This window comes from Microcebus murinus, chromosome 18 (genome assembly GCF_040939455.1).
Source record: "Microcebus murinus isolate Inina chromosome 18, M.murinus_Inina_mat1.0, whole genome shotgun sequence".
NCBI lineage: Eukaryota > Metazoa > Chordata > Mammalia > Primates > Cheirogaleidae > Microcebus > Microcebus murinus.
Window position 1 is genome coordinate 47,480,368 of NC_134121.1, and position 21,816 is coordinate 47,502,183.

At 38.9% G+C, this 21,816-nt stretch overlaps 1 protein-coding gene and 1 non-coding gene across 6 annotated transcripts in view; both read right to left on the reverse strand.

Annotated features, from left to right (window-relative positions):
• Positions 1–15,579, reverse strand: part of CDC27 (cell division cycle 27) — a 69,811-nt gene extending 54,232 nt beyond the window's left edge. For all 5 annotated transcript variants that reach the window (XM_075994657.1, XM_012751079.3, XM_012751078.3 and 2 more), the window contains exons 1-2: positions 15,392–15,579; positions 1,927–2,002 (exon numbers count right to left, since the gene is read on the reverse strand). In XM_075994657.1, coding sequence (XP_075850772.1) covers positions 1,927–1,994 — 68 coding nt within the window. In that variant the 5' untranslated portion in view covers positions 1,995–2,002; positions 15,392–15,579. The remainder of the gene's footprint in view (positions 1–1,926; positions 2,003–15,391) is intronic.
• Positions 15,580–16,774: 1,195 nt separating this feature from the next.
• On the reverse strand, positions 16,775–16,877 carry LOC142862255 (U6 spliceosomal RNA). Its single transcript, XR_012913331.1, has one exon. It is a non-coding gene; the product is annotated as a U6 spliceosomal RNA (small nuclear RNA).
• Positions 16,878–21,816: the final 4,939 nt, after the last annotated feature.

A 21,816-nucleotide genomic window follows, 5' to 3' on the forward strand; every position in this document is an offset into this window, starting at 1 on the left:
GTAACTTTCCAAGGCTCAAGCAGAAAAACTGAATTAAACAAACACCTGAATAAAAAAAGACAACACTGTTTCTGGAAGGAGATAAAAATATAAAATAACAGACATGTCAATATTTCCTAAATTAATTTATATATCTGCGTTGATCAAAATCTTTGTATAATTTTAAAATAATAATAAAATGCACATGGAAAAATGAAAGAGTGAAAAAGAAAAAGGGTAAAGACTTCTTATCGTAGAACGAATTGGGGCCGGGCATAGTGGCTCACACCTGTAAACCTAGCACTCTGGGAGGCCGAGGCGGGAGGACTGCTTGAGCTCATGAGTTCAAGACCAGCCTGAGCAAGAGCGAGATCCCTGTCTCTACTATAAATAGAAAGAAATTAGCCAAACAACTAAAAATATAAAAAATTAGCCGGGCATGGTGGAGCATGTCTGTAGTCCCAGCTACCTGGGAAGCTGAGGCAGGAGGATCGCTTGAGCCCAGGAGTTTGAGGTTGCTGTGAGGTAGGCTGAAACTACAGCACTCTAGCCCAGGCAACAGAGTGAGACTCTGTCTCAAAAAAAAAAAAAAAAAAAAAAAAATGAATTGGAAAGGAAAAAAAGCAATGACAGGAGGTATGCCTTATTAAATATTAAAAGATAGTATAAAGTATAAATTATAAAATGATATTATATTGGGTTAAAAACAAAAAATTAACTAATAGAACAGAGGAGAGATTCTGGATGCAGAGCCAAACATTTTTAAATATTTAAGATAAAACCAAGTAAAATACTAAGTGGGAAGAAAAAAAGCACCACTTAATATACAATATTGACTAAATTAAATACTAATGTGAAATAAAATAATTTCTGGCTCATATCTTACTCAATATACTAATATTATAAATTCTTTAAAATATTTTAGACTACCAAGAACCATATATTTATTGTATATAATTTTCCAGCAAATGAGGCAATAAAAAAAATTACAAATGACAAAGTATATATGTAATAAACAAAGATTAGCTCACAGCAATGAGAACAAATTTTGAATACCTGAGAAAATACTTCAAATTTGTAATAGTTGTGAAAACATAAGTCAAATACTTCACATTTCTCAAGTAAACAAAAATGCATCAAAATGGTCAAATCTGATACAGATAGGATTATGAAGAAGTTGTATTCTTATGCTGTCAGTGACACCCCAGATTATTACCTTCTTTCTGCTGGGTTAACAACTGGGCAAAAGGTAATTTGTTGTAGAAATGATCATACTCTTGACTTATAAATTCCATTTTCGAGTATATAACCCAAGGAAATGACTAAAATAAAAAATGCTGCACACAATTACCTATACCAGCATCTTAAAAAGAGAATTATAACTTAATAGTTAAGAGAAATTATAACTTAACAGAAACAAAACATACATTACTACTGTTCATTGAGCATTTATTACCAACACAGATAGCTGTGCCAAATGCTTTAAATACATTATCTTATTAATTTTTTTAATTTTAAGATATAATTATTATCTTTATTTTACAGATGAAAATTCTGAGATGTGCAGACATTAAAGTAACTTGTCCAATGTTATAAAACTGTGTATTTAAGTGACAGGGTTAGGATTTTTAGATTCTAAATCCATGCTCTTAGCCACAGAATATAAACTCTGTTCGAATAATAATAATAATAAAAAAACCTAGAAAAAATATCTAAAGATTAGAAAATGATTAAGTAAATCATAGTGCACAAACCTGAATCAACTCTACAGTTATTAAAAGCAACATGTAAGAACTAACTAATACAAAAGTTCTTATGAACTAGAGTCATTCAGAAAGAAAAAACAAAAAAGTGATACCTAAAATCTTGTTATAGTCATAAAAAGTGATAGAATTCTATATATTTTATTCATTTATAGAGTTTTATAGAAACGAATAGATGACAAACCTTCTGCATACAGCCGTTCTGCAAGGAAAACTGCATCTCGGTAAGCATAGTGGTTTAGTGCTTGCCATATAGCAGCCTGTAAATGCAGTAAAAAGAACATCAATATACATACATACAAAGTATCAAGGTAACTACTATCACAGAGCTTTGCATATAATTCTCAAATTAATAATCCTAATTAAGTGATGAAACCTCAATGCTCACAGAACAAACTCCACAGACTGTTAGATAAGGCTCCTCAGAGCACGGCTCCTAACATGTCTTAATTTACGCATTCAACTCCATGGATTTTTAGGCTTCGGTGCCTTTGCACATCCATTTCCTCCATCAGGTAATGTGGGCTCCCTCACCAACCTCCCCTTATAAATTCTCATCTCTAAAGACCCAGGTTAAATAACATCTATTCCATAAAGCTTTCCTGGCTCATCTCTAGCCATTTCTTTAACACACATCTTATAGTAGAGCACTCATACTATATATTACAGTTTGTAATGTATATTTGTTTACAGGCCTGCTACTCTACTAAACTGCAGGCTCTTAATAGCAGTGGTTCCCAACCACATTACTTGATACCCATGAAGGAGATGTTTGAATATATGTCATCCTCCCATAAAAACTTTCCCACCTATTACCTTTAATGCCACCCAATTCCCACCCACTCAAGGAAGCATATTGGAATGCAAATGAGTAAAGTTATCATTGAAATAGCCTTTATTTGAATATGTTTTAGAATTATGAAACATCAAGTATATATCAGACAGAAGGACATCTTAAGTAACAATAAACAGGCCGGGAGAGGTGGCTCACGCCTGTAATCCTAGCACTCTGGGAGGCGGAGGCGGGCGGATTGCTCAAGGTCAGGAGCTCAAAACCAGCCTGAGCGAGACCCCGTCTCTACTATTAAAAAACAGAAAGAAATTAATTGGCCAACTAATATATATAGAAAAAAAAAACTAGCCGGGCATGGTGGCACATGCCTGTAGTCCCAGCTACTCGGGAGGCTGAGGCAGTAGGATGCCTTAAGCCCAGGAGATTGAGGTTGCTGTGAGCTAGGCTGACGCCACGGCACTCACTCTAGCCTGGGCAACAAAGTGAGACTCTGTCTCAAAAAAAAAAAAAAAAAAAACAATAAACAAAAACACTTAGACTTATATACTCTCCACTGAGCTCAAAAAATAAAATATTACCAGTATCTTTGAAGGCCTCACGTGCTCCTTTTTGATAGTATAACCTCTTCCTGCTCTGAAGAGGAAATGCACCAGATGGGACACATGGACACCCTGAATTTTGTTGACCTTTCTTTTGTTTTTCTTCACAATTTTATACATTTGAACATATCATCCCTAAGCAGTATAACATTTATTTTCCCGTTTTTGAACTTTCTTTAAATACAATGTGTTGTATATATTGTTATGACTTGCTTTTGAAACTCAACATTGTATTTTAAAAATTCACCCTTGATGTGTATAGCTGGAATTCATTTTAATTGCTGAATAGTGTTTCCATTGTATAATTATACCAAAATGTTTTGGGGTTTTTTTGCAATTATAGCAATACTGCAATAAAAATTCTCATATTCATCTCTTGAGGAACATGTTTAAGAATCTCTCCAGCTGGGCACAGTAGTATGTGCCTGTAGTACCAGCTACTTGGAAGGCTGAGGCCAGAGGATGGCTTGATATGCAGGAGTTTGAGGTTGTGATGCAACACAGCCAGAAACCATCTCAAAAAAACAAAAAAACTCAAAAAGCAACAACCCCTAAACCAAACCAAACAAACAAATGAAAAAGAACCTCTACAAATTAGGATATATACTTAGGAATAAAATTACTGGGTTGTTGAACATGTGCATGCTCATCATTAGTAGATAATGTCAAATCATTTTCTGAAATCACTGGTTTAATTTACATTCTCATTAATAATAAGAGTTCCCATTACTCCACATCCATGCCTACACTAAAATTAAAATTTTTACCAATCTAATGGAATGAAAGTCTCCAATTAATTTTTAAAATATAGATCATTCATAAACTTACAAATTTTTAGTAATAAACTACTTTTTAGATATCTCACAACTGATCATGATACCACACAGTAATCTTTTATTTTTAGCATATCCACAAATTCATAATTTGAATAACTTAATAAGGGTTATAATGAAGCCAGTAAAATCTGGTTACCAATCACTAGCTAATATTATAACTATACATCTATATTATGTTAAGTGATTATTGAACACAGAAAAAGCTCAATAAATTTTGTTAAATAAGCAAATATTTATTCCTAATAGTAGTCAATGACTTAGTCCAAAAGTGTATTTTTCTATTTCCTCAAAAAAGAATAGTAATGAACTTGTCTGAGTGCAATGGCTCACGACCGTAATCCTACCACTCTGGGAGGCTGAAGTAGGAGGATTGCTTGAGCTCAGGAGTTCGAGACCAGCTTGAGCAAAAATGAGACCCCATCTCTACAAAAAATAGAAAAATTAGCCAGGCTTATGGCATGTGCCTGTACCCTAGCTACTAGGGCGGCTGTGGGAGGAGGATCACTTGAGCCCTGGAGTTGGAGGCTGCAGTGAGCTAGGAGTTTTCTAGACTGGGTAGAATCTCAGACTTCACATTTTTTTTTTCGGCATATTATGGGGGTACAGATTTTAAGGTTTCAATAAATGCCCATTTCTCCCCTCCCCCCACAAGTCTGAGTCTCCATCATGACTATCCCCCAGATGGTGCACATCTCACTCATTATGTATGTATATACCCCCCTCCCCCCTCCCCCCTGCCCCAATACCCTATTACTGTAGTACCTATGTGACCACTTAGGTGCTGTTCAGTTAATACCAATTTGCTGGTGAGTATATGTGGTGCTTGTTTTTCCATTCTTGGGAAACTTTGAGACTTCACATTTTACATTTTAACAAGATCCCCAGGCGAATTATATGCATATTAAAATTTGAAAAGGCTGGCTGGGCGAGGTGGCTCACGCCTATAATCCTAGCACTCTGGGAGGCCAAGGCAGGCAGATTGCTAGAGGTCAGGAGTTAGAAACCAGCCTGAGCAAGAGTGCGACCCGTCTCTACTATAAATAGGAAGAAATTAATTGGCCAACTAATATATATAGAAAAAAATCAGCTGGGTGGCGCATGCCTGTAGTCCCAGCTACTTGGGAGGACAAGGCAGTTGGATTGCTTAAACCCAGGAGATTGAGGTTGCTGTGAGCTAGGCTGACGCCATGGCACTCACTCTAGCCTGGGCAACAAAGTGAGACTCTGTCTCAAAAAAAAAAAAAAAAAAAAATTGAAAAGGCTGATCTAAAAGATTTATTCTAATTAAAAACTTCCTTGGTCAAAAAAATCCTCAAAGCCAAAGAGGGTGTCTCATCCAATGTTAATCCACAAATGTTGGGTAAGTATATGATGAATAATGCACTGGTAATTCAATTTGGTACATTATGGGTTTAAAAGGTCTTCATGGGCTGGTTAGTGAATCATTTACAGAATTGTTCCTAAAGAAAGGTATCTAGAACCTATCCCCTCCCTCTTTTCTAGCAGAATCTTCATAACAGAATCTTCTTTCCTTTAAACTCAAATAGCCTGCCTGCAAGCTATGTTGGAACTCAATTCTGTCCCAGAATTATCTTCTTCAAACACAAATATCTTCACTGGGAGACAGGAGATGATAGTGAGAAACTTATGTTCAAACTCCTGATCTACAACTTACTAGTCATGGGCAAGTAATGTAATGGCTCTTAAGTCTTAAGTCTTAGTCTCTTCATTTAAACCATAAGACTCCAGTTGAGTATATATGTAACGATTCCTAGCACATACCTAACAATTATGTAATAAATTTTAGCTACTGCTACTCATCATCTTCCTGACATCATCAAGTCTTCCTCCCTGATCAAAAGCTTCTAATGGTTCCTCTTGGAGAGACCTAGAGTTTATAAAACCATATCTATGGAATAAAGCACAAACTCCTTAGTAAGATTTTCAAATCACATCTAGCTTCAGCTTCCCTCTTTCAGCTGTTTTCACATCCCACAAAAGCTGCCAATTGTCTAGAATCAGAAAAATCCTCCATTAGTCCCTAAAAATTAACTGTATTTTCATACTTCAAAGTGTTTGCTAACATTGTTGCCTCTGTTCGATCTGTTCTTCATCTTTAATTTCTGTCTCCTCCTGAGATTTTAGTCATTCTTTCTTCAAAATTCAGCTTGCATGTTCTCTTGCCTTTCATAAAGCCTTCCTAGATCTATCTCATGCAATTATTAACCACTCCATACTATGAGGTTTTGGATAATTTTGTTTATGCTTTCTTATATCAGGCTGTTTATTAGAATTACTTGGTTATTTGGCTATTATTTTGCCCTCAACTTCTTGAGGACAAAAACCAGACTATTTTTCTCTGTAATTCCTTTATTATCCTAGTTAACTACTTACTTCCCTAATTATTCTAGATAACTGCCTTCAAACATAGTAAATGCTCGATAAATGTTTGCTGAATGAATGTGTGTTTTGGAACTCTGAATCCATTTTGCATTTACTGACATACAAACTTTTAGAAACCCAACCTGGTGTTAAAACACAAGTTAAGACAGTCTTACTATAATTAACTTTTACTACTATGAATAAAAGGGAACATTAATGTTAACAATATAAAACAATACAAAACAGTATCTAGTTCTTCCTTGCCACAATAAGCAAAACATTAAAAAGCAAAAGAAGAATCTGGGAAGGAGATGTGGGTCAAAGTCTGACAGAGGGGTTGGAATAGATCAGGCTTTCGGCAATAAAATCTTAGTGGTGTGATCTAAAAATACTTGGAAGATACCCAGACTTTTCTAGTTAGTACCAGTTTAGAGCATGTTGTATACTTCTCTTCATACTACTCAGATCATTTACTTTGTCATACCACTTGGTGTTATTACCACTTTTGAAAAATATCATTCATCCATCCAGTAAACTTTCATTGAGCACCCCATCTACTTTGCTACATGATCCTGATTTCAGCAAAAAACAAAATAACATAAAAACCTAACTAGTTTGAGAAAATAAAGTTATTCAGGTGGGCTACAGAAAGCCTTAAAATATTTTGGATTTTCAGGTATCTATTGAAATAAGAAATTGAATAAGCCAGACATTACCCACAGGTACCCATTTGGTCACTGCCATTGTGGGTGCTTTTGTTTTCTTATCATACAATTAGGAAGCTGAACCTTAGAAGAAAAATATGTGGGGTTAGTAAGGAGTGAATATAAAATCACCACTATCCAGCCTACATCTCCTTTACACTACAACATAGCAAAGAGATACACAAAATACAGTGTGATACATAAAAGGTAATGTGATAAACTATAGATGTTCTCCTCTGAGAATTCCAACATTTAGATTGCATAGCAACCCAAAAAATGTCACTCAGAAAACAACAGGCTAAAAGGCATGCAAATCTAATTTGACTCAACAATTATTTTTTCAATGCTTAGTATGATCTCCACACCCCAATCCATGGCAGATAAAGAGAATCCCTCTGCCACTTACTAATCAAGATGACCAAGTCATTTCTCTGAGCTTTCATTATCTATAAAATAAAGGTTAAAAACACCTATCTCCAACATAGGTGTGTGAAAATCTAGCTCTGTGCTTTATTAAATTCTAAACTCTCAGATCTGGTTTTCTAGTGTTTCTACCAGACCAGGTATGACCTAGGGTTCTGGAAACACGCATATAGGTATTTTTCAAAATGACATTCACTTTTGAAATTAGGCAACTACAGTAATAATGAAAAGAAGAAACATAATAAACATTTACATTTTTAAAGCAGACTGCATTTTGCCTAGATTACTTTGTGTCTTAATTGGCCTCTTTCAATTCTTTTCCACCTTATAAGCCATTCCCTCTCTGTGGGCTTTTCACAAATCAGATCTGATCATGTTGCCCCCTTACTTAAAATGCTTTAGTGGCTTCTCTTTGCCCTTACGATAAAAACTAAAGCCATTAGACTAGGCAAGGTGGTATAGTCCATGCTTACCTCTCTCTCCAGTTCATCTTTTATCATGTTCTCTTATGCCGTATGTGCTAGCACCATAACACCATTCTTTTAGCTGCTTAAATCTGCCATGTTATCCTCCTGCCACAGTCCTCTATATGTGCCATTCACTTTAACTGGCACACTCTTCCCTTCTTCTAACTATGAGATTCTAGAAAGTCCTCCTTCAAATTCCTTTCTGAGAGAGGGCTTTTTTGGGGACCCCCAAATGAGATTAGGCATGATTATTATACACTCTAATAGCACCGAGTACCTTTCCTTTGTAATACTTCTCAATGCTATAATTTTATATTAATTAAGAGAGTATTTCCTCACTGTATTATAAACTCCAGGAAGGTAGGGAGTACATATGTTATTGTTCACTATTACACCCCCAGCATCTAATATATACTTTTAAAGCAGGTGCTTAGAAAATGTATGTCAAATGAAAAAACAAATGATCTTTACCTTTTGGCAGTCACCCCACTGTTAGTATTTTTTTTTTTTTTTTTTGAGATGAGACAGAGTCTTGCTCTGTTGCCTGGTTAGAGTGGCAGCATCATAGCTCTCTGTCACCTCAAACTCCTGGGCTCACGCAATACCACTTGCCTCAGCCTCCCTTGTAGTTGCAACTACCACCACACATGGCTATTTTTCTATTTTTTTGTAGAGACAAGGTCTCGCTATGTTGTCCAAGCTGGTCTTGAACTCCTGGCCTCAAGTGATACTCTTGTCTTGCCCTCTCAAAGTGTTAGGGTTACAGGTGCAAGCCACCACACCCAGCCGGCATTCTTATATGTTAGTCTTAGCCTTAAGTCTGCCTGTATTACTGGATGTATATTCAATAGTTAAGGATCTCTGGGAGTCTCTATTGAAAGAAACTGTGATAAACAGAATTATTATTTTATAAAACAAATAATTACCACCTAATTACTCCTTTATGAAATCTGGGGGTTTCCTAAACACCCATGTGTTTATTTTTGCTGTAAGTGAAAGAAAATGGTAAATAGAAAGAAGACCCAGGATTTGATGTTGGAAACAACCTGCGCTTAAACATGTGTGCCAGCACTTCCAGTAATGTGACTTTGGGGAAAATATTTTTCTTGGCCTCAATTTCCTCATCTGAAAACTGGGGCTTTATTTCTTAGAGTTGTTCTGTGGGTTAAATGAAATGATACATATATAATGCTTCTAGTATATTGACTGGCACACATTAGGCACTTAAAACCTTTTCTTTGACTATCTCTTAACATAAATTCAATAAATATGATTTATAGCTTCCATTACATAACAGCTCCCCAGCATATCTGCTACAGTTGCTTCTTTTGCAACATACAAGCCACAAAAGACCCAAAAGATTCACCAGCTATCTTAGTACTATGGATCACCTGGAAAATTTGACACATATATATTAAAGCCATAAAGCCCTAGAACTTTGAATTTTTTCTTTTAAAATTAATGAAAAGAAAGAGATAAAAAGCATCATATTTAAGAGTTCTATCCATTTCTGATTTAAAAATCAAGCTTGACTCAGAACAATATTGTACCTTTACTGCCAATTATTAAGAGCATCAGAAAGAGACAGTGAGGTCAGTCAACTCAAATTTCTGTAAGTCCCAGAAGTAAAACTTGCCAGTTAGAGAATCTCACATACAGCTTCCATCCCCACTCTGCTCAATCAGAGTGGTGGTGTCTCTTACAGGGGACTGGAGTAGGGAAGGGATTAGTCTCTAAGGCACTACAAATTAGTATCTAATGGTGAGCAGAGCTAAAATCAGCTCCTCTGCCCAACTGATGGTGTGAGCCTTCCCCTAAAAGAACAGCCATCAGTCAGTGCATTATTGTTAGAGTTTTTTCTACAAACTAAAGCCCGATGGATGAAATGCTTCTAGAAGAAAGTTATGACGCCAAACAGAGAAACACTCTTTCCTCCTCTCCACCCAAAAAATATTTAAGAGAAATCCCCCAATTAAATTAATGGGTCACTCGTTGCATTAATTTAAAAGATAATTAACCAACAGCATACAGTTGTAAAGTTCCTTACTTGCTAGCTATTCTTAAATATGAAATATTATTTTAAATATAAACAAACCTTTGTAAGTTGTACTCAGAGTTAAACGTGACTTCACTATCTTTTTTGTTATAGAAAAATTTTTTTTTTTTTTTTGAGACAGAGTCTCACTTTGTTATCCAGGCTAGAGTGAGTGCCATGGTGTCAACCTAGCCCACAGCAACCTCAAACTCCTGGACTCAAGCAATCCTGCTGCCTTAGCCTTCCGAGTAGCTGGGACTACAGGTATGCACCACCATGCCCGGCTAATTTTTTCTATATATATTAGTTGGCCAATTAATTTCTTTCTATTTTTTTTTTATTTCGGCATATTATGGGGGTACAGATTTTAAGGTTTCAATAAATGCCCATTTCCCCCCCTAATGTCTTTCTATTTATAATAGAGACGGGGTCTTGCTCTTGCTCAGGCTGGTTTCTAACTCCTGACCTTCAGCAATCCTCCTGCCTCGGCCTCCCAGAGAGCTAGCATTACAGTGTGTGCCACTGCGCCCAGCCTCTTTTTTGTTATAGAAAATTTTTTGCAAAACAAATTTTTTTATACTTTGTTGTGAAAAAATAAAATAGCTGCCTTTTTTTAGATCACAAAACAAATGGATAATGAAAGCTTCAGATAATATAAGAAGGTATAAGGAGAAAAAAAATCACTGTTGAATTTTCATATTACATGTTATAATCTAATTTCTAGAACACTAATTTAGTTTAGGTCTACATCAGTGGTTCTCACTCGGGGCAACTTTGCTTTCCCCAACATTTAGTGCCGCAAGGGGGGCATTTAGTGGGTAGAGGTCACGGATGCTGCAAAACATTCTACAGTGTACAGTTCCTAACAAAGTATCAGCTTGCCCAAAATGTCAATATTACAAAGATTAAGAAATCCTGGTTTACATTACCATGTAGCTGGATTATTCTACTAGTTTGTATGTCTAACTCTTGTCTCTTCCCTCTTTCCTAATGGCACCAGATTAGTATTCCCAAAGTGCTTTTATTACATAATTCTGCTCAAAAACTCTTCCATTCACATAATGGCTATTCATTACCAACATACATTATATCTAAACTTCTCAGCCTGGATAAGTCCCCTATAACCTGATTCTACCTGACCAGTAAAACCTTATCTCTTCCTGCTTTCAATTTCCATTCCAGCCAAGGCTGTAATATGTTACTGTCCTCTTCTCTTTAAATCTGCAGTCCCCAACCCTGAGCCCCGCCCACCCCCCAAGTCCATGGAACAGTTGTCTCCCCTGAAACCAGTCCCTGGTACCAAAAAGCCTGGGGACTGATGCTTTTTCTCAACTTTGAGCTTTTGCTCATGCCATTCCATGTCAAGAACATTCTTATTCTTCTCTATCAATTTGAACTCTTCCCATTTTCTAAAGCTTTAAGATTTACTCCTTCAAGAGACCTTTCCCATTTTTCTGGCCTACAAGGATCTCTTTTCTTATCTGAATTCCTTTATTATTATCTGCACAATAAAATATCTACTGACTTGTAACTTTATCCAATTTTTCCTGTTAAGCATTCTTATCTTCCCAATAACACTAGAACTCTCAAAAGATTAGGGGTTATGTTGCCATATTTCTTTTCCTTTTTTTGAGACTGGGTCTTGCTCTGTCACCAGGGCTAGAGTGCAGTGGTGTCGTCATAACTTACTGTAGCCTCAAACTCCTGGGCTCAAGCAATCCTTCTGCCTCAGCCTCCCAAGTAGCTGTGACTATAGGTGCTTGCCACCACGCCTGTCTAATTTTTCTATTTTACGTAGAGATGGGTCTTGCTCTTGCTCAGGCTGGTCTCAAACTCCTGGCCTCAAGTGATCCTCCTGCCTTGGAGACTCAGCCTACCAAAGTGCTAGGATTACAGACATGAGGCACTGCTCCCACCTTGTCTCCATATTTTTATTTGGTGGTCTCACAAATAATTTCCAACTTAATTTGTTCAAAACAGATTAGTCACCCTCCTTCAAATCTGCCCCCACAAAGGATTTCCCATTTTTTAAATGGTGAAATCCAAGCAATCATTCTTGATAACCTCCCCCACACCTAATCAATTTCCAAGTCTCACTGGTTCTACCTCCCAAATATTTCTTGAATTTCTTCCTCTAAAACATCTCTCAAATTTACCTATTTCTTTCCTATTCCACTGCCACCACTTTAGTCTAGGTTACTGTCATCTCTAAAACTACCATTTTTACTCTTGCCAGCCCCCTCTATTACATTTCTCATATAGTAGCCAAATTATGATACTCTTTGAATGCGTGTTTCAATGCTATCCCCAGTCATCCCAAGTCAAAAGTACCCTTCACTATCCAATCATCTCTAAAACAGCATTGTGTATATAGTACCCAATTACTACAGTGCTTATTAAAGCAATTTTCAAAAGGCTTGTTTACAACTTCATCAAACACTTCTGTGAAGTCTTACTTCTAGGAATAATCAATAAATCTATATATGTCTTTGCCTCTTTTTGTTTTTGGAGACAGTCTCTGGCTCTGTTGCCTAGGCTAGAGTGCCACTGTGTCAGCCTAGCTCACAGCAACCTCAAACTCATGGTCTTAAGCAATCCTTCTGCCTCAGCCTCCTGAGTAGCTGGGACTACTGGCATGCACCACCATGCCCTGCTAATTTTTTCTATATATTTTTAGTTGTCCAGCTCATTTCTTTCTATTTTTAGTAGAGATGGGGTCTTGCTCTTGCTCAGGCTGGTCTTGAGCTCCTGGCCTCAAGCGATCCTCTGGCCTCAGCCTCCCAGAGTGCTAAGATTACAAGCGTGAGCCACACTGCACCAGGCCCTTTGCCTCTTTTTCAAAAAACCAATTATATCAGGTGATATTTATAAACATCCAAATAAGCTCTCATTAAAGTCACTTAGGTGAATGTGTCTTCCCAAATAGTTATTAAAAGTAAAATTAACTGACAGAACTTCTGCCTCATGTGAGACTTTTGTAAAGACTCAAATATAAAGTAAATACTTTTCTGAGAGGTAATTTGGGGAGGAGCTTTAATTTAGGAATATATGGTATATTAGACTGGCTATTCCATGTTAAAACTTTAAAGAAAAAAAAGCAGAAAACAGTTGCTCATCTTTTCTGTCAACTTTTTCCTATGCCTAATAAAACCATTAACCCTGAGGCATTCCAAGAAAGGAAATAACTTTCCAGCTTACTTTCATTCCTTCCCAAATACATGCAATCTGTCATAAAAAAAAGACGATATCTTACTTATCTGTTCTATTTTTATTCTCTTCCTAATTCTTTCCCCTCTGCAGCACTATCCATGATTATTTTTCTTTATCAGTGGAGCCAAAGTTGCTTGTTCCTAACACCGCTCTAAATCCCGTCTTTTTTTTTTTTCTTTGAGACAGAATCTCACTCTGTTGCCCAGGATAGAGTGCTATGGCATCAGCCTAGCTCACAGCAACCTCAAACTCCTGGGCTCAAGCAATCCTTCTGCCTCAGCCTCCCGAGTAGCTGGAACTACAAGCATGTGCCACCATACCCGCTAACATTTTTTCTATATATTTTTAGTTGGTCAATTAATTTCTTTGTATTTTTAGTAGAGATGAGGGTCTCATTCTTGCTCAGGCTGGTTTCAAACTCCTGACCTTGAGTGATCCACCTGCCCGGCCCTAAATCCCCTCTTGAATGGCTCCTTATACTATAAATAACAGCCAAAAATCTCGCCAAACCAAATTCTAAAATGTCTTCCCACCATCCCAAAATCTAATTGACAAAGCCAGTGTGAAAAAAATGAGGGAAAATTGACCTTTAAGCCTTCAACATATCAAAGTGTATTATTGCAAAGAGTATTTTAAGGAAAAATCGGAAACCTGATGGATACTACCTAGAAATGGGATACATATTTCTTTCGTTTTCTGTGCTTTTATACAGGTTGAAATTATTATTAAAAATGGTTATATGCTATCAATGCAACTAGTTTATCACTTGAGAAGACTTTTGTGGCCAGAGAAGACAAAAGAATCATTCATTATTAAGACAAAAATTATAATATGAAATAGAAATTAAACAACTTGAGTAATGTCTTATCCATTTAATTTCATGTTAGGCCTCAAAAAGTTTTAAAATGGACTCTGAGCTAGTAAGAGGAATTTGGATGGAAAGAAATAGCTCTGGCAGAATTGATACAACTTACAAACAGGTAAAAGTCCTAGATAGAATCCTGCATCGTATTCATTTAAACACTAATATCTGCTACATGTAAAGGGCTGGAGAAGAAGCTAAACTAGGAGAAATGAGTATTTCATGCTGTTTAGAACAATTAAGGAAATACAGAAATAATGATGTATTAAAATATTTACTATTTGATACCACAAGTCCATTAAGGAGAATATGAAGTAATTTCTAAAATCAGTTTGCTTTATAACTTCAAAATAAAGTCTACTACTCCATGACAGCAATTGATAGAGGTCAACTTTTCTGACCAAGTCAAAGATCATATGGTGGGATGGTCTCTCAGACTGGTCCATTACCAAGGGACAAGAGATGAAGTTTCTTCAGATGTCAGCGGGGAAAAATGATTTAGCATTGCCTCACACACTTAAAATCCAATAGGATTTCTTCTATGCCAACAGAGTACTGTGCCTCAAAGCATACCTTGGTGTGGTCGGGACAGTGAAATGGACAGGAAAACCACATTATTTATCTTTCATTTTCTGAACGTCTTATAAACATGCACAATAAAATGCTCCTGATCCCCATCACAGGTAATGAAAAAAACCAGATTTGTCCTTTCCTACCCCTCCCCTTGTATAGGCGCTTGCACCTCAGCACTGAGCCTTGGAGTTGTCTTCTCAAATCATCATTGTCCAGTGGGAAATTCACTGAGAGAAAGGCAACGTGGGCTAGTTAGTCTGTTAGCAAACATAAATTAGTATGAAAAATATCGATCTCACCCTCCCTCTACCCTCTCACATAAAACAAAAACAAAAGCACCCCCCGCCCTCCAAAACTTGCCCTACCATTATGAATACCATATAAGCTCTGATCAAATGTGCTTCTCAATCATCCTTTAGGCAAGAGAACCACTGGGGCGCGTTTTCGGCCCCTAATCTCTTACACCCCGGCCAAGCCAGGCCCCTCGACTGACAGGAGGGGCTGGCCAGACGTTGGCTCCGACGAGAAAGACGGTATTAATCGCCGAATCCCGCTCACCCGAGGGGCAGAAGTAAAGTAGGGCCAGAGGTAACACGGCTTAGGTTGCGGCCAAGCCCTCCTAGGTAAGGAAAGGTAGGCAGGTCCCGGCAGAAGGGGAGGCGGGAGAAGCAGCCGGGCCTAGGCCGCACCAGGCCGCGGAGTGGCCATACGCTGCTTCCCGACCGAGGCTGCGAGCCAAGCCTCAGAAAAAGGGGTTATCATTACCTGGACGGGTTCCTGCAGCACCGTCATCCTTGAGACTCAGGCCCACTTTCTGCAGTGCCTCAGGCCCCCCCCGTAGCGGCTCCGGCCCGGCCAGCCCCGGCTCATTTAAACTCACCAGCGACCGTTACCGGGGGATGGGGGAGGCCGAGCGATTGCCGAGCACCTCCGAGCGGGACACGGAAATACCCGAAGTGGAGAGATCCGAGAGGGACCCAGACGGAAAAACGCGAAAGAGGCCGGAAATACCCGAGGCGTGTCGGCGGAGGAGGCGACAGTTACCGGAAATGGTCGAGGATTACCGGAAACTACCGAGTCTGACCGAGCACGTAGGTGCCTCTTCTAAGCCACGCCTTCACCCACGCACGCCACGCCCAATCGGCCTCCCTAGACAGGGCCACGCCCAATCAGCAACCAACAGGCTAGGGGTGGCCTGCGGGAGTTGGAGGGGCGTGAGACGTGGCGGGGCTACTTTCTCGATTCGCGGCTCCGCCCTCTTGGATTAATCGGTGTGCGGTAGATTAAGCACAGGGTAAATCACCAGAGTTTGGGGCTAACTTTAATGAATCAAGAAGTATTTGTCTGTTGAGTTTAGATCATTCATCCATTCCAGAGGTACCTACTCACGGCTTTGGGGGAAATCGGAGGAAATTTGGAAGGATGGCCACAAGAAATAAGTGGCCACTGTCCTCAAGGAGATTACGATATATTTAAAGGACAAGCAGTGTAATAAAGAGTGTTACATTATGTGTTGCCTATTATAAGTGATGTAAAAATTCAGAGGATAGGGAAATTAATTGGGATTAAGATGAGGAAGTTTTCATGGAAGGAATAAAAGGTTTAAACTGGGCGTTGAAGGATGGGTAGAATTAGAAGAAAAGAAAATGTAGCATAAGTGAAGGAGGAGAAATAAGATCAGACTGGTAAGAGTTAAGGCATTAAAAGTGAAAATAGTTACTTAGGTAACCAGATTATGAAAAATCTCAAAAGGCAGGTAGACATTTTTTTTATTTTGATAGCAGAGGCTTTCTGGTGTATTGGAAAGAGTAAGGGATTGGAAATTCAGAGGCCTGGTTTTGTTTTGTCTCTGGCACTGACTAGTTATAGGTCCTTAGGCAAATTACTCTCTGAGCTTCTATTTATTTGGTTTGAAAAAAATGACTAAGATAATTAGATGCATTAACAGATGTGGCTGTGTCTAGCACTCATAATAGGCTTTCTCAGATTTCCTTTCTGCTTCTTATGCACTCCTCCCCTCCCCCCTCCCCTCCCCCCCCCCCCCCGCAAAAAAGAGTAAACTGGGGAACTATTAATATTTTATTTTTCAGCAGATGAGGAAAATGGTATTTTTGTGTTTTTTAAAAATTTATTTTATTTCAGAATATTAAAAATATGGAATACTTCATGAATTTGCATATCATCCTTGCACGGGGGCCATGCTAATCTTCTCTGTATCATTCCAATTTTAGTATGTGCTGCTGAAGACAGTTTTTGAAGGTTAATTTTCTAGTCAAGACGTCTCTAGGTTAGATGTGGGACTCATATTTACCCTATTGAATGGAAATTTCCCTTTCTGGTTAGCATATTTTATACAGATGAAATTTAGTTAGAATGGGTCACTACCTTCCTTTGGGTGACATTGGAGGGAAGTCTTTTTCTTTAACACCCCTTACAGAGCTATACTGTTTCCTTCTCTACCAGCCATCTCTAGTCACTGCTTTAGATACTGTTTTCCTTCTTTTTTCTTGCTTAAGTACTTATACCCCCAAGAAGGGGCTAAAGTGATTTTTTGGCTGCCTTGTGCCCTATTCTTTCAGCAGGATTATGCTGGGTGGATTAGAGTGGGAATAGACTTTGGCGACCTAAATAAGGAAATTGAGGCAAAATCAATATAGGTAGATAGTTTATTTGAGTCAAGGTTGAGGACTGAAGCCCAGGAAACACTGGGAAGTGCTCCAGAGAACAAAGTCGGGGTTTCAATTTTAAAAGAAAAAAGGATGAATCAGGAGAGGGGGCAATTACAAAAGTTATTTTTTAGGAATTCCCATTGGTTTACAGAAATAATATTGCTTTGTGATTGGCTATACATTATTTTTTATTTTTGTGAGACAGAGTCTCGCTTTGTTGCCCAGGCTAAAGTGAGTGCCGTGGCGTCAGCCTAGCTCACAGCAACCTCAAACTCCTGGGCTCAAGCAATCCTGCTGCCTCAGCCTCCCGAGTAGCTGGGACTACAGGCATGCGCCACCATGCCCGGCTAATTTTATATATATATTAGTTGGTCAATTAATTTCTTTCTATTTATAGTAGAGACGGGGTCTCGCTCTTGCTCAAGCTGGTTTCGAACTCATGACCTCGAGCAATCCGCCCGCCTCAGCCTCCCAGAGTGCTAGGATTACAGGCGTGAGCCACTGCGCCCGGCTAGCTATACATTATTGATCTATAGGGTGTGAGTTACAGTGTCCAGCATATGTCATTATTAGTTTAATTTATGGTTACTTGGTAGTGACAGTCTAGACTCCATATAGCAGACAGCTTCAAAATAATCACTTACCTCAAGGGGGAGTAAGACATTACTGCTATCTCATTTTAATGCCTCTCTAGATCTGATAATTTAAAGGGGGTTTACATTCCCCAGATAAAAAGTTTATTTTCTTTCTCAACTTTTATGCCGATCTGTATAGTAGCTACTAGCTATTTAAAGTTTAATTAGTTAAAATCAAATGAAATTTAAAATGAAGTTCTTCAGATGCCCTAGTCACATTGCAAGGACTCAATAGACATACATGGCTAGTGACTACTATACTGGACAGTCACCCAGACATAGAAAATTACCAGTATTGGTTTGACTAGGGCTGAAAGATACAAGATGGCTTCACTCACATGTGTAGGGCCTCTGTGCTAGCTGTTGGCTTGGTCCCTCAGTTCTCTACATGACCTTTCTCTTCACATTGACCTCTCATCAATCAGTCATCTAGCCCCAGTTTCTTTTTTTTTTTTTTTCTTTTTTTAAAGCCAGTCAAATTTAGCAGTGGGGGATTGAATACCAACTTTAGTGACACTAATGTTAATTCTGATAACCCACTGCCATCAGACCAGCTGAGCCCCAGTTTCTTGACCTGGTGGCTGGCAGCCAAGTGTATGAAAATGAAAACTGTGAGGCCTCTTAGGACTAGGCCTGTAAGTTAAACACCATCACTTGTTGGTCAAAGTAAGATACAGTGCCAGCCAGGATTCACCAGAAGGAGAAATAGACTTCATCTCTTGATAGAAGAAGTGGCAAGTGACACTACAAAAGACATGTGCATTCAATGAGATCATTGGGCCGTCTTTGGAAACAATCTACCATACCAGTATGAAACAAGAGAATCTGATAGTGGGAATGGAAAGAAAGGGATGAATAAGATATTACTCTTAAAATTTCACCATTTCAACTGAACACAGTACCCCAGATTTATTCTGATCAATTCAGAATGCAGTCAGACTGTTACTTTTATCATCTGGACATTTCTATTGTTGGCCTCAAAGGAAGAAGCAGAGGCAAAATTAATATAGAGAGTTTATTTGGGCCAAGGTTGAAGACTGCAGCCCAGGACACACTTCCAAATTGCCTTGGGGAGTGCTCCAGAGAACAAAATAGAGGCTCAAGTTTTTAAAGAAGAAGGACAAATCAAGAAAGGAAAGCAGTTACTAAAATTCATCAGGAATTCTCATTGGTTTACAGAAATGACATTGGTTAGTGATTGGCTATACATTGTTGAATTATAGGGCATATTGCATTTTATGGCTACTTGGCCTGAGTGAGTCTAGAGCCTGCATAACAACTGGCTTCAAGAGGTAATTATTTAGCTCAAGGTGGCATGAGATGTGACTGCTAGTACATTTTAAATGCCTTTCTGGGCCTGATCGTTTAAAGATGCTTACATTCCTCAGATAAAAAGTTTTTTCTTTCTCACTATTCAAGTAGATTAAAGTTGGCTAGGGCAGTGGCTCATACCTGTAATCCTAGTACTAGGAAGGCTGAGGTGGGAGGATCACTGGAAGCCAGGAGTTCGAGATCAGCGTGAGCAATATAGCAAAAAATAGAAAAATTAGTGGGCCTTGGTGGCGCACACCTATAATCCCGGCTACTTGGGAACCTGACGTGGGAGGATCACTTGAGTCCAGGAGTTTGAGGTTACAGTAATCTATGACGATGCCATTGCACTTTAGTTTGGGAAACAGAGCAAGACCCTGTCTCAAAAAGATAATAATAAAAATAAAATAGGTTAAAGTTATGTTTACATTTTTAGCAGCCACATGACACTGTTTGCTGATGCTAAACTTATGGTCATTTTATAAACTCAGCTTCTTTTCAGACAATATGCTGCCAACCCAAGTCTTACACTTGTACAATGGATTTTTTTTTTTTTTTTTTTTTTGAGACAGAGTCTCACTTTGTTGTCCAGGCTAGAGTGAGTGCCGTGGCATCAGCCTAGCTCACAGCAACCTCAAACTCCTGGGCTTGAGTGATCCTTCTGCCTCAGCCTCCCGAGTAGCTGGGACTACAGGCATGCGCCACCATGCCCGGCTAATTTTTTTTTATATATATATCAGTTGGCCAATTAATTTCTTTCTATTTATAGTAGAGACGGGGTCTCGCTCTTGCTCAGGCTGGTTTTGAACTCCTGACCTTGAGCAATCCGCCCGCCTCGGCCTCCCAAGAGCTAGGATTACAGGCGTGAGCCACAGCGCCCGGCCTACAATGGATTTTTGTAAATCTAAATGTAGGACCTTACCACAGAGGATACATAAAGATGATACTTTATGTGTGAAAATGTGTGTCTAGAGTCAGCATTTAAAGAGTCTGTGAGGCTTGGCACTCTGGCTCATAGGCTTAGAATTTGCCTAAAGCCTTTTTTTTTAACCTAAAAAAGAGCATCTCTTTTCTGTGTGTTGTTCATCAGACTGATACATCTGTTGTGGTTTTCTACTCATCCACAGCAAGACCATGCTGTTTGAAGTACTTTGAGATGGGGCATTTTAGAGCATTGTTACTTCCTTTTCTGTTTCTGATTGACCTACTTAAACTCATCATCCATCAACCACTTGGGCATCCTGCTGTCTTCCATTATCCAATATATTTAGCTGGTGGGTGGAGTTAGGTTACAATAAGCATTATTCCAAAAATGATAAATTGTTTCTTCTCCTTAGCCTGTTTCTTAGTCTACTCATATTCAGTATGATTTGAGGCTGGCATTTAGGGAACTATTCAAACAGCTAGATGTGGTACCATTAGCAAGATGCAGGTCCCACTGAATCATAGCTCAGAGTAAGTGAATTCTTCTTCTGAGTTTCTTCAGGCCTCCTTGTGCACACACTTCATTTTGTACCCTTTGCATGAGGTCTCATGTCCTCCTTATCTTACCTGACCTTGTGGCTCTTCCCCCTTTGCTCCCCACTGTGTTTCCTCTTCCCTCTTGGCCAAATCATCCTTTTCCTTTGGTTTCTCTAATGACACACTCTCTTGGCTTTCCTCCTACTACTCTGTTCTTCATCAGTTTCCTTTGCAGCCCCTCTGCCAGCCCCTTTAACATTAGAGTACTTCAGGGGTCTGTTCGGGCCACCTTCTTACCCTACACATTCTTCCTAGGCAAACCTCTCCATGCTTGTGACCTCAGTTTCTCCTCTACAAATTGTCCCCAAATCTTGTATCTCTAGACAGACTGCTTCTTAGAGATCTAGACCGAAATGTCTAACCGCCAACTGGACATCTCTATCTTGATGTCCCACACGTACTTTGTTCAGAATAGAACCCCTTGTTCTCCATAGTTAAAATATTTCCTCTCCCAGTGTAAGACATCAACATCTTTTCCATGGCCCACACCAGAAACCACTCTTTTCCTTTCACCCTCTAGGTGAGGTGAAATTTCTCCTTTATACCCTTAGGGTTTCCAGCTGTGCTTAAGAATTAAACTGACATAAGACAGATCGACAGGAGAAAAGCATACAAATTTTATTTAGTAATTTCTACATGTACATGAGAGCCTTCACAGGAAAAATGAAGACCCTAAGAAGCAGTTAATGCCCAACACTTATATACTAGGTTGGACAAAGAATAGCACACTGTGAAAACGAATCAAAATAAAGGGGCCGGGCGTGGTGGCTCACGCCTGTAATCCTAGCACTTTGGGAGGCCGAGGCGGGCGGATTGCTCAAGGTCAGGAGTTCGAAACCAGCCTGAGCGAGACCCCGTCTCTACCAAAAATAGAAATAAATTAATTGACCAACTAAAAATATATATACAAAAAATTAGCCGGGCCTGGTGGTGCATGCCTGTAGTCCCAGCTACTCGGGAGGCTGAGGCAGTAGGATCGCTGAGCCCCGGAGTTTGAGGTTGCTGTGAGCCAGGGTGACGCCATGGCACTCACTCTAGCCTGGGCAACAAAGTG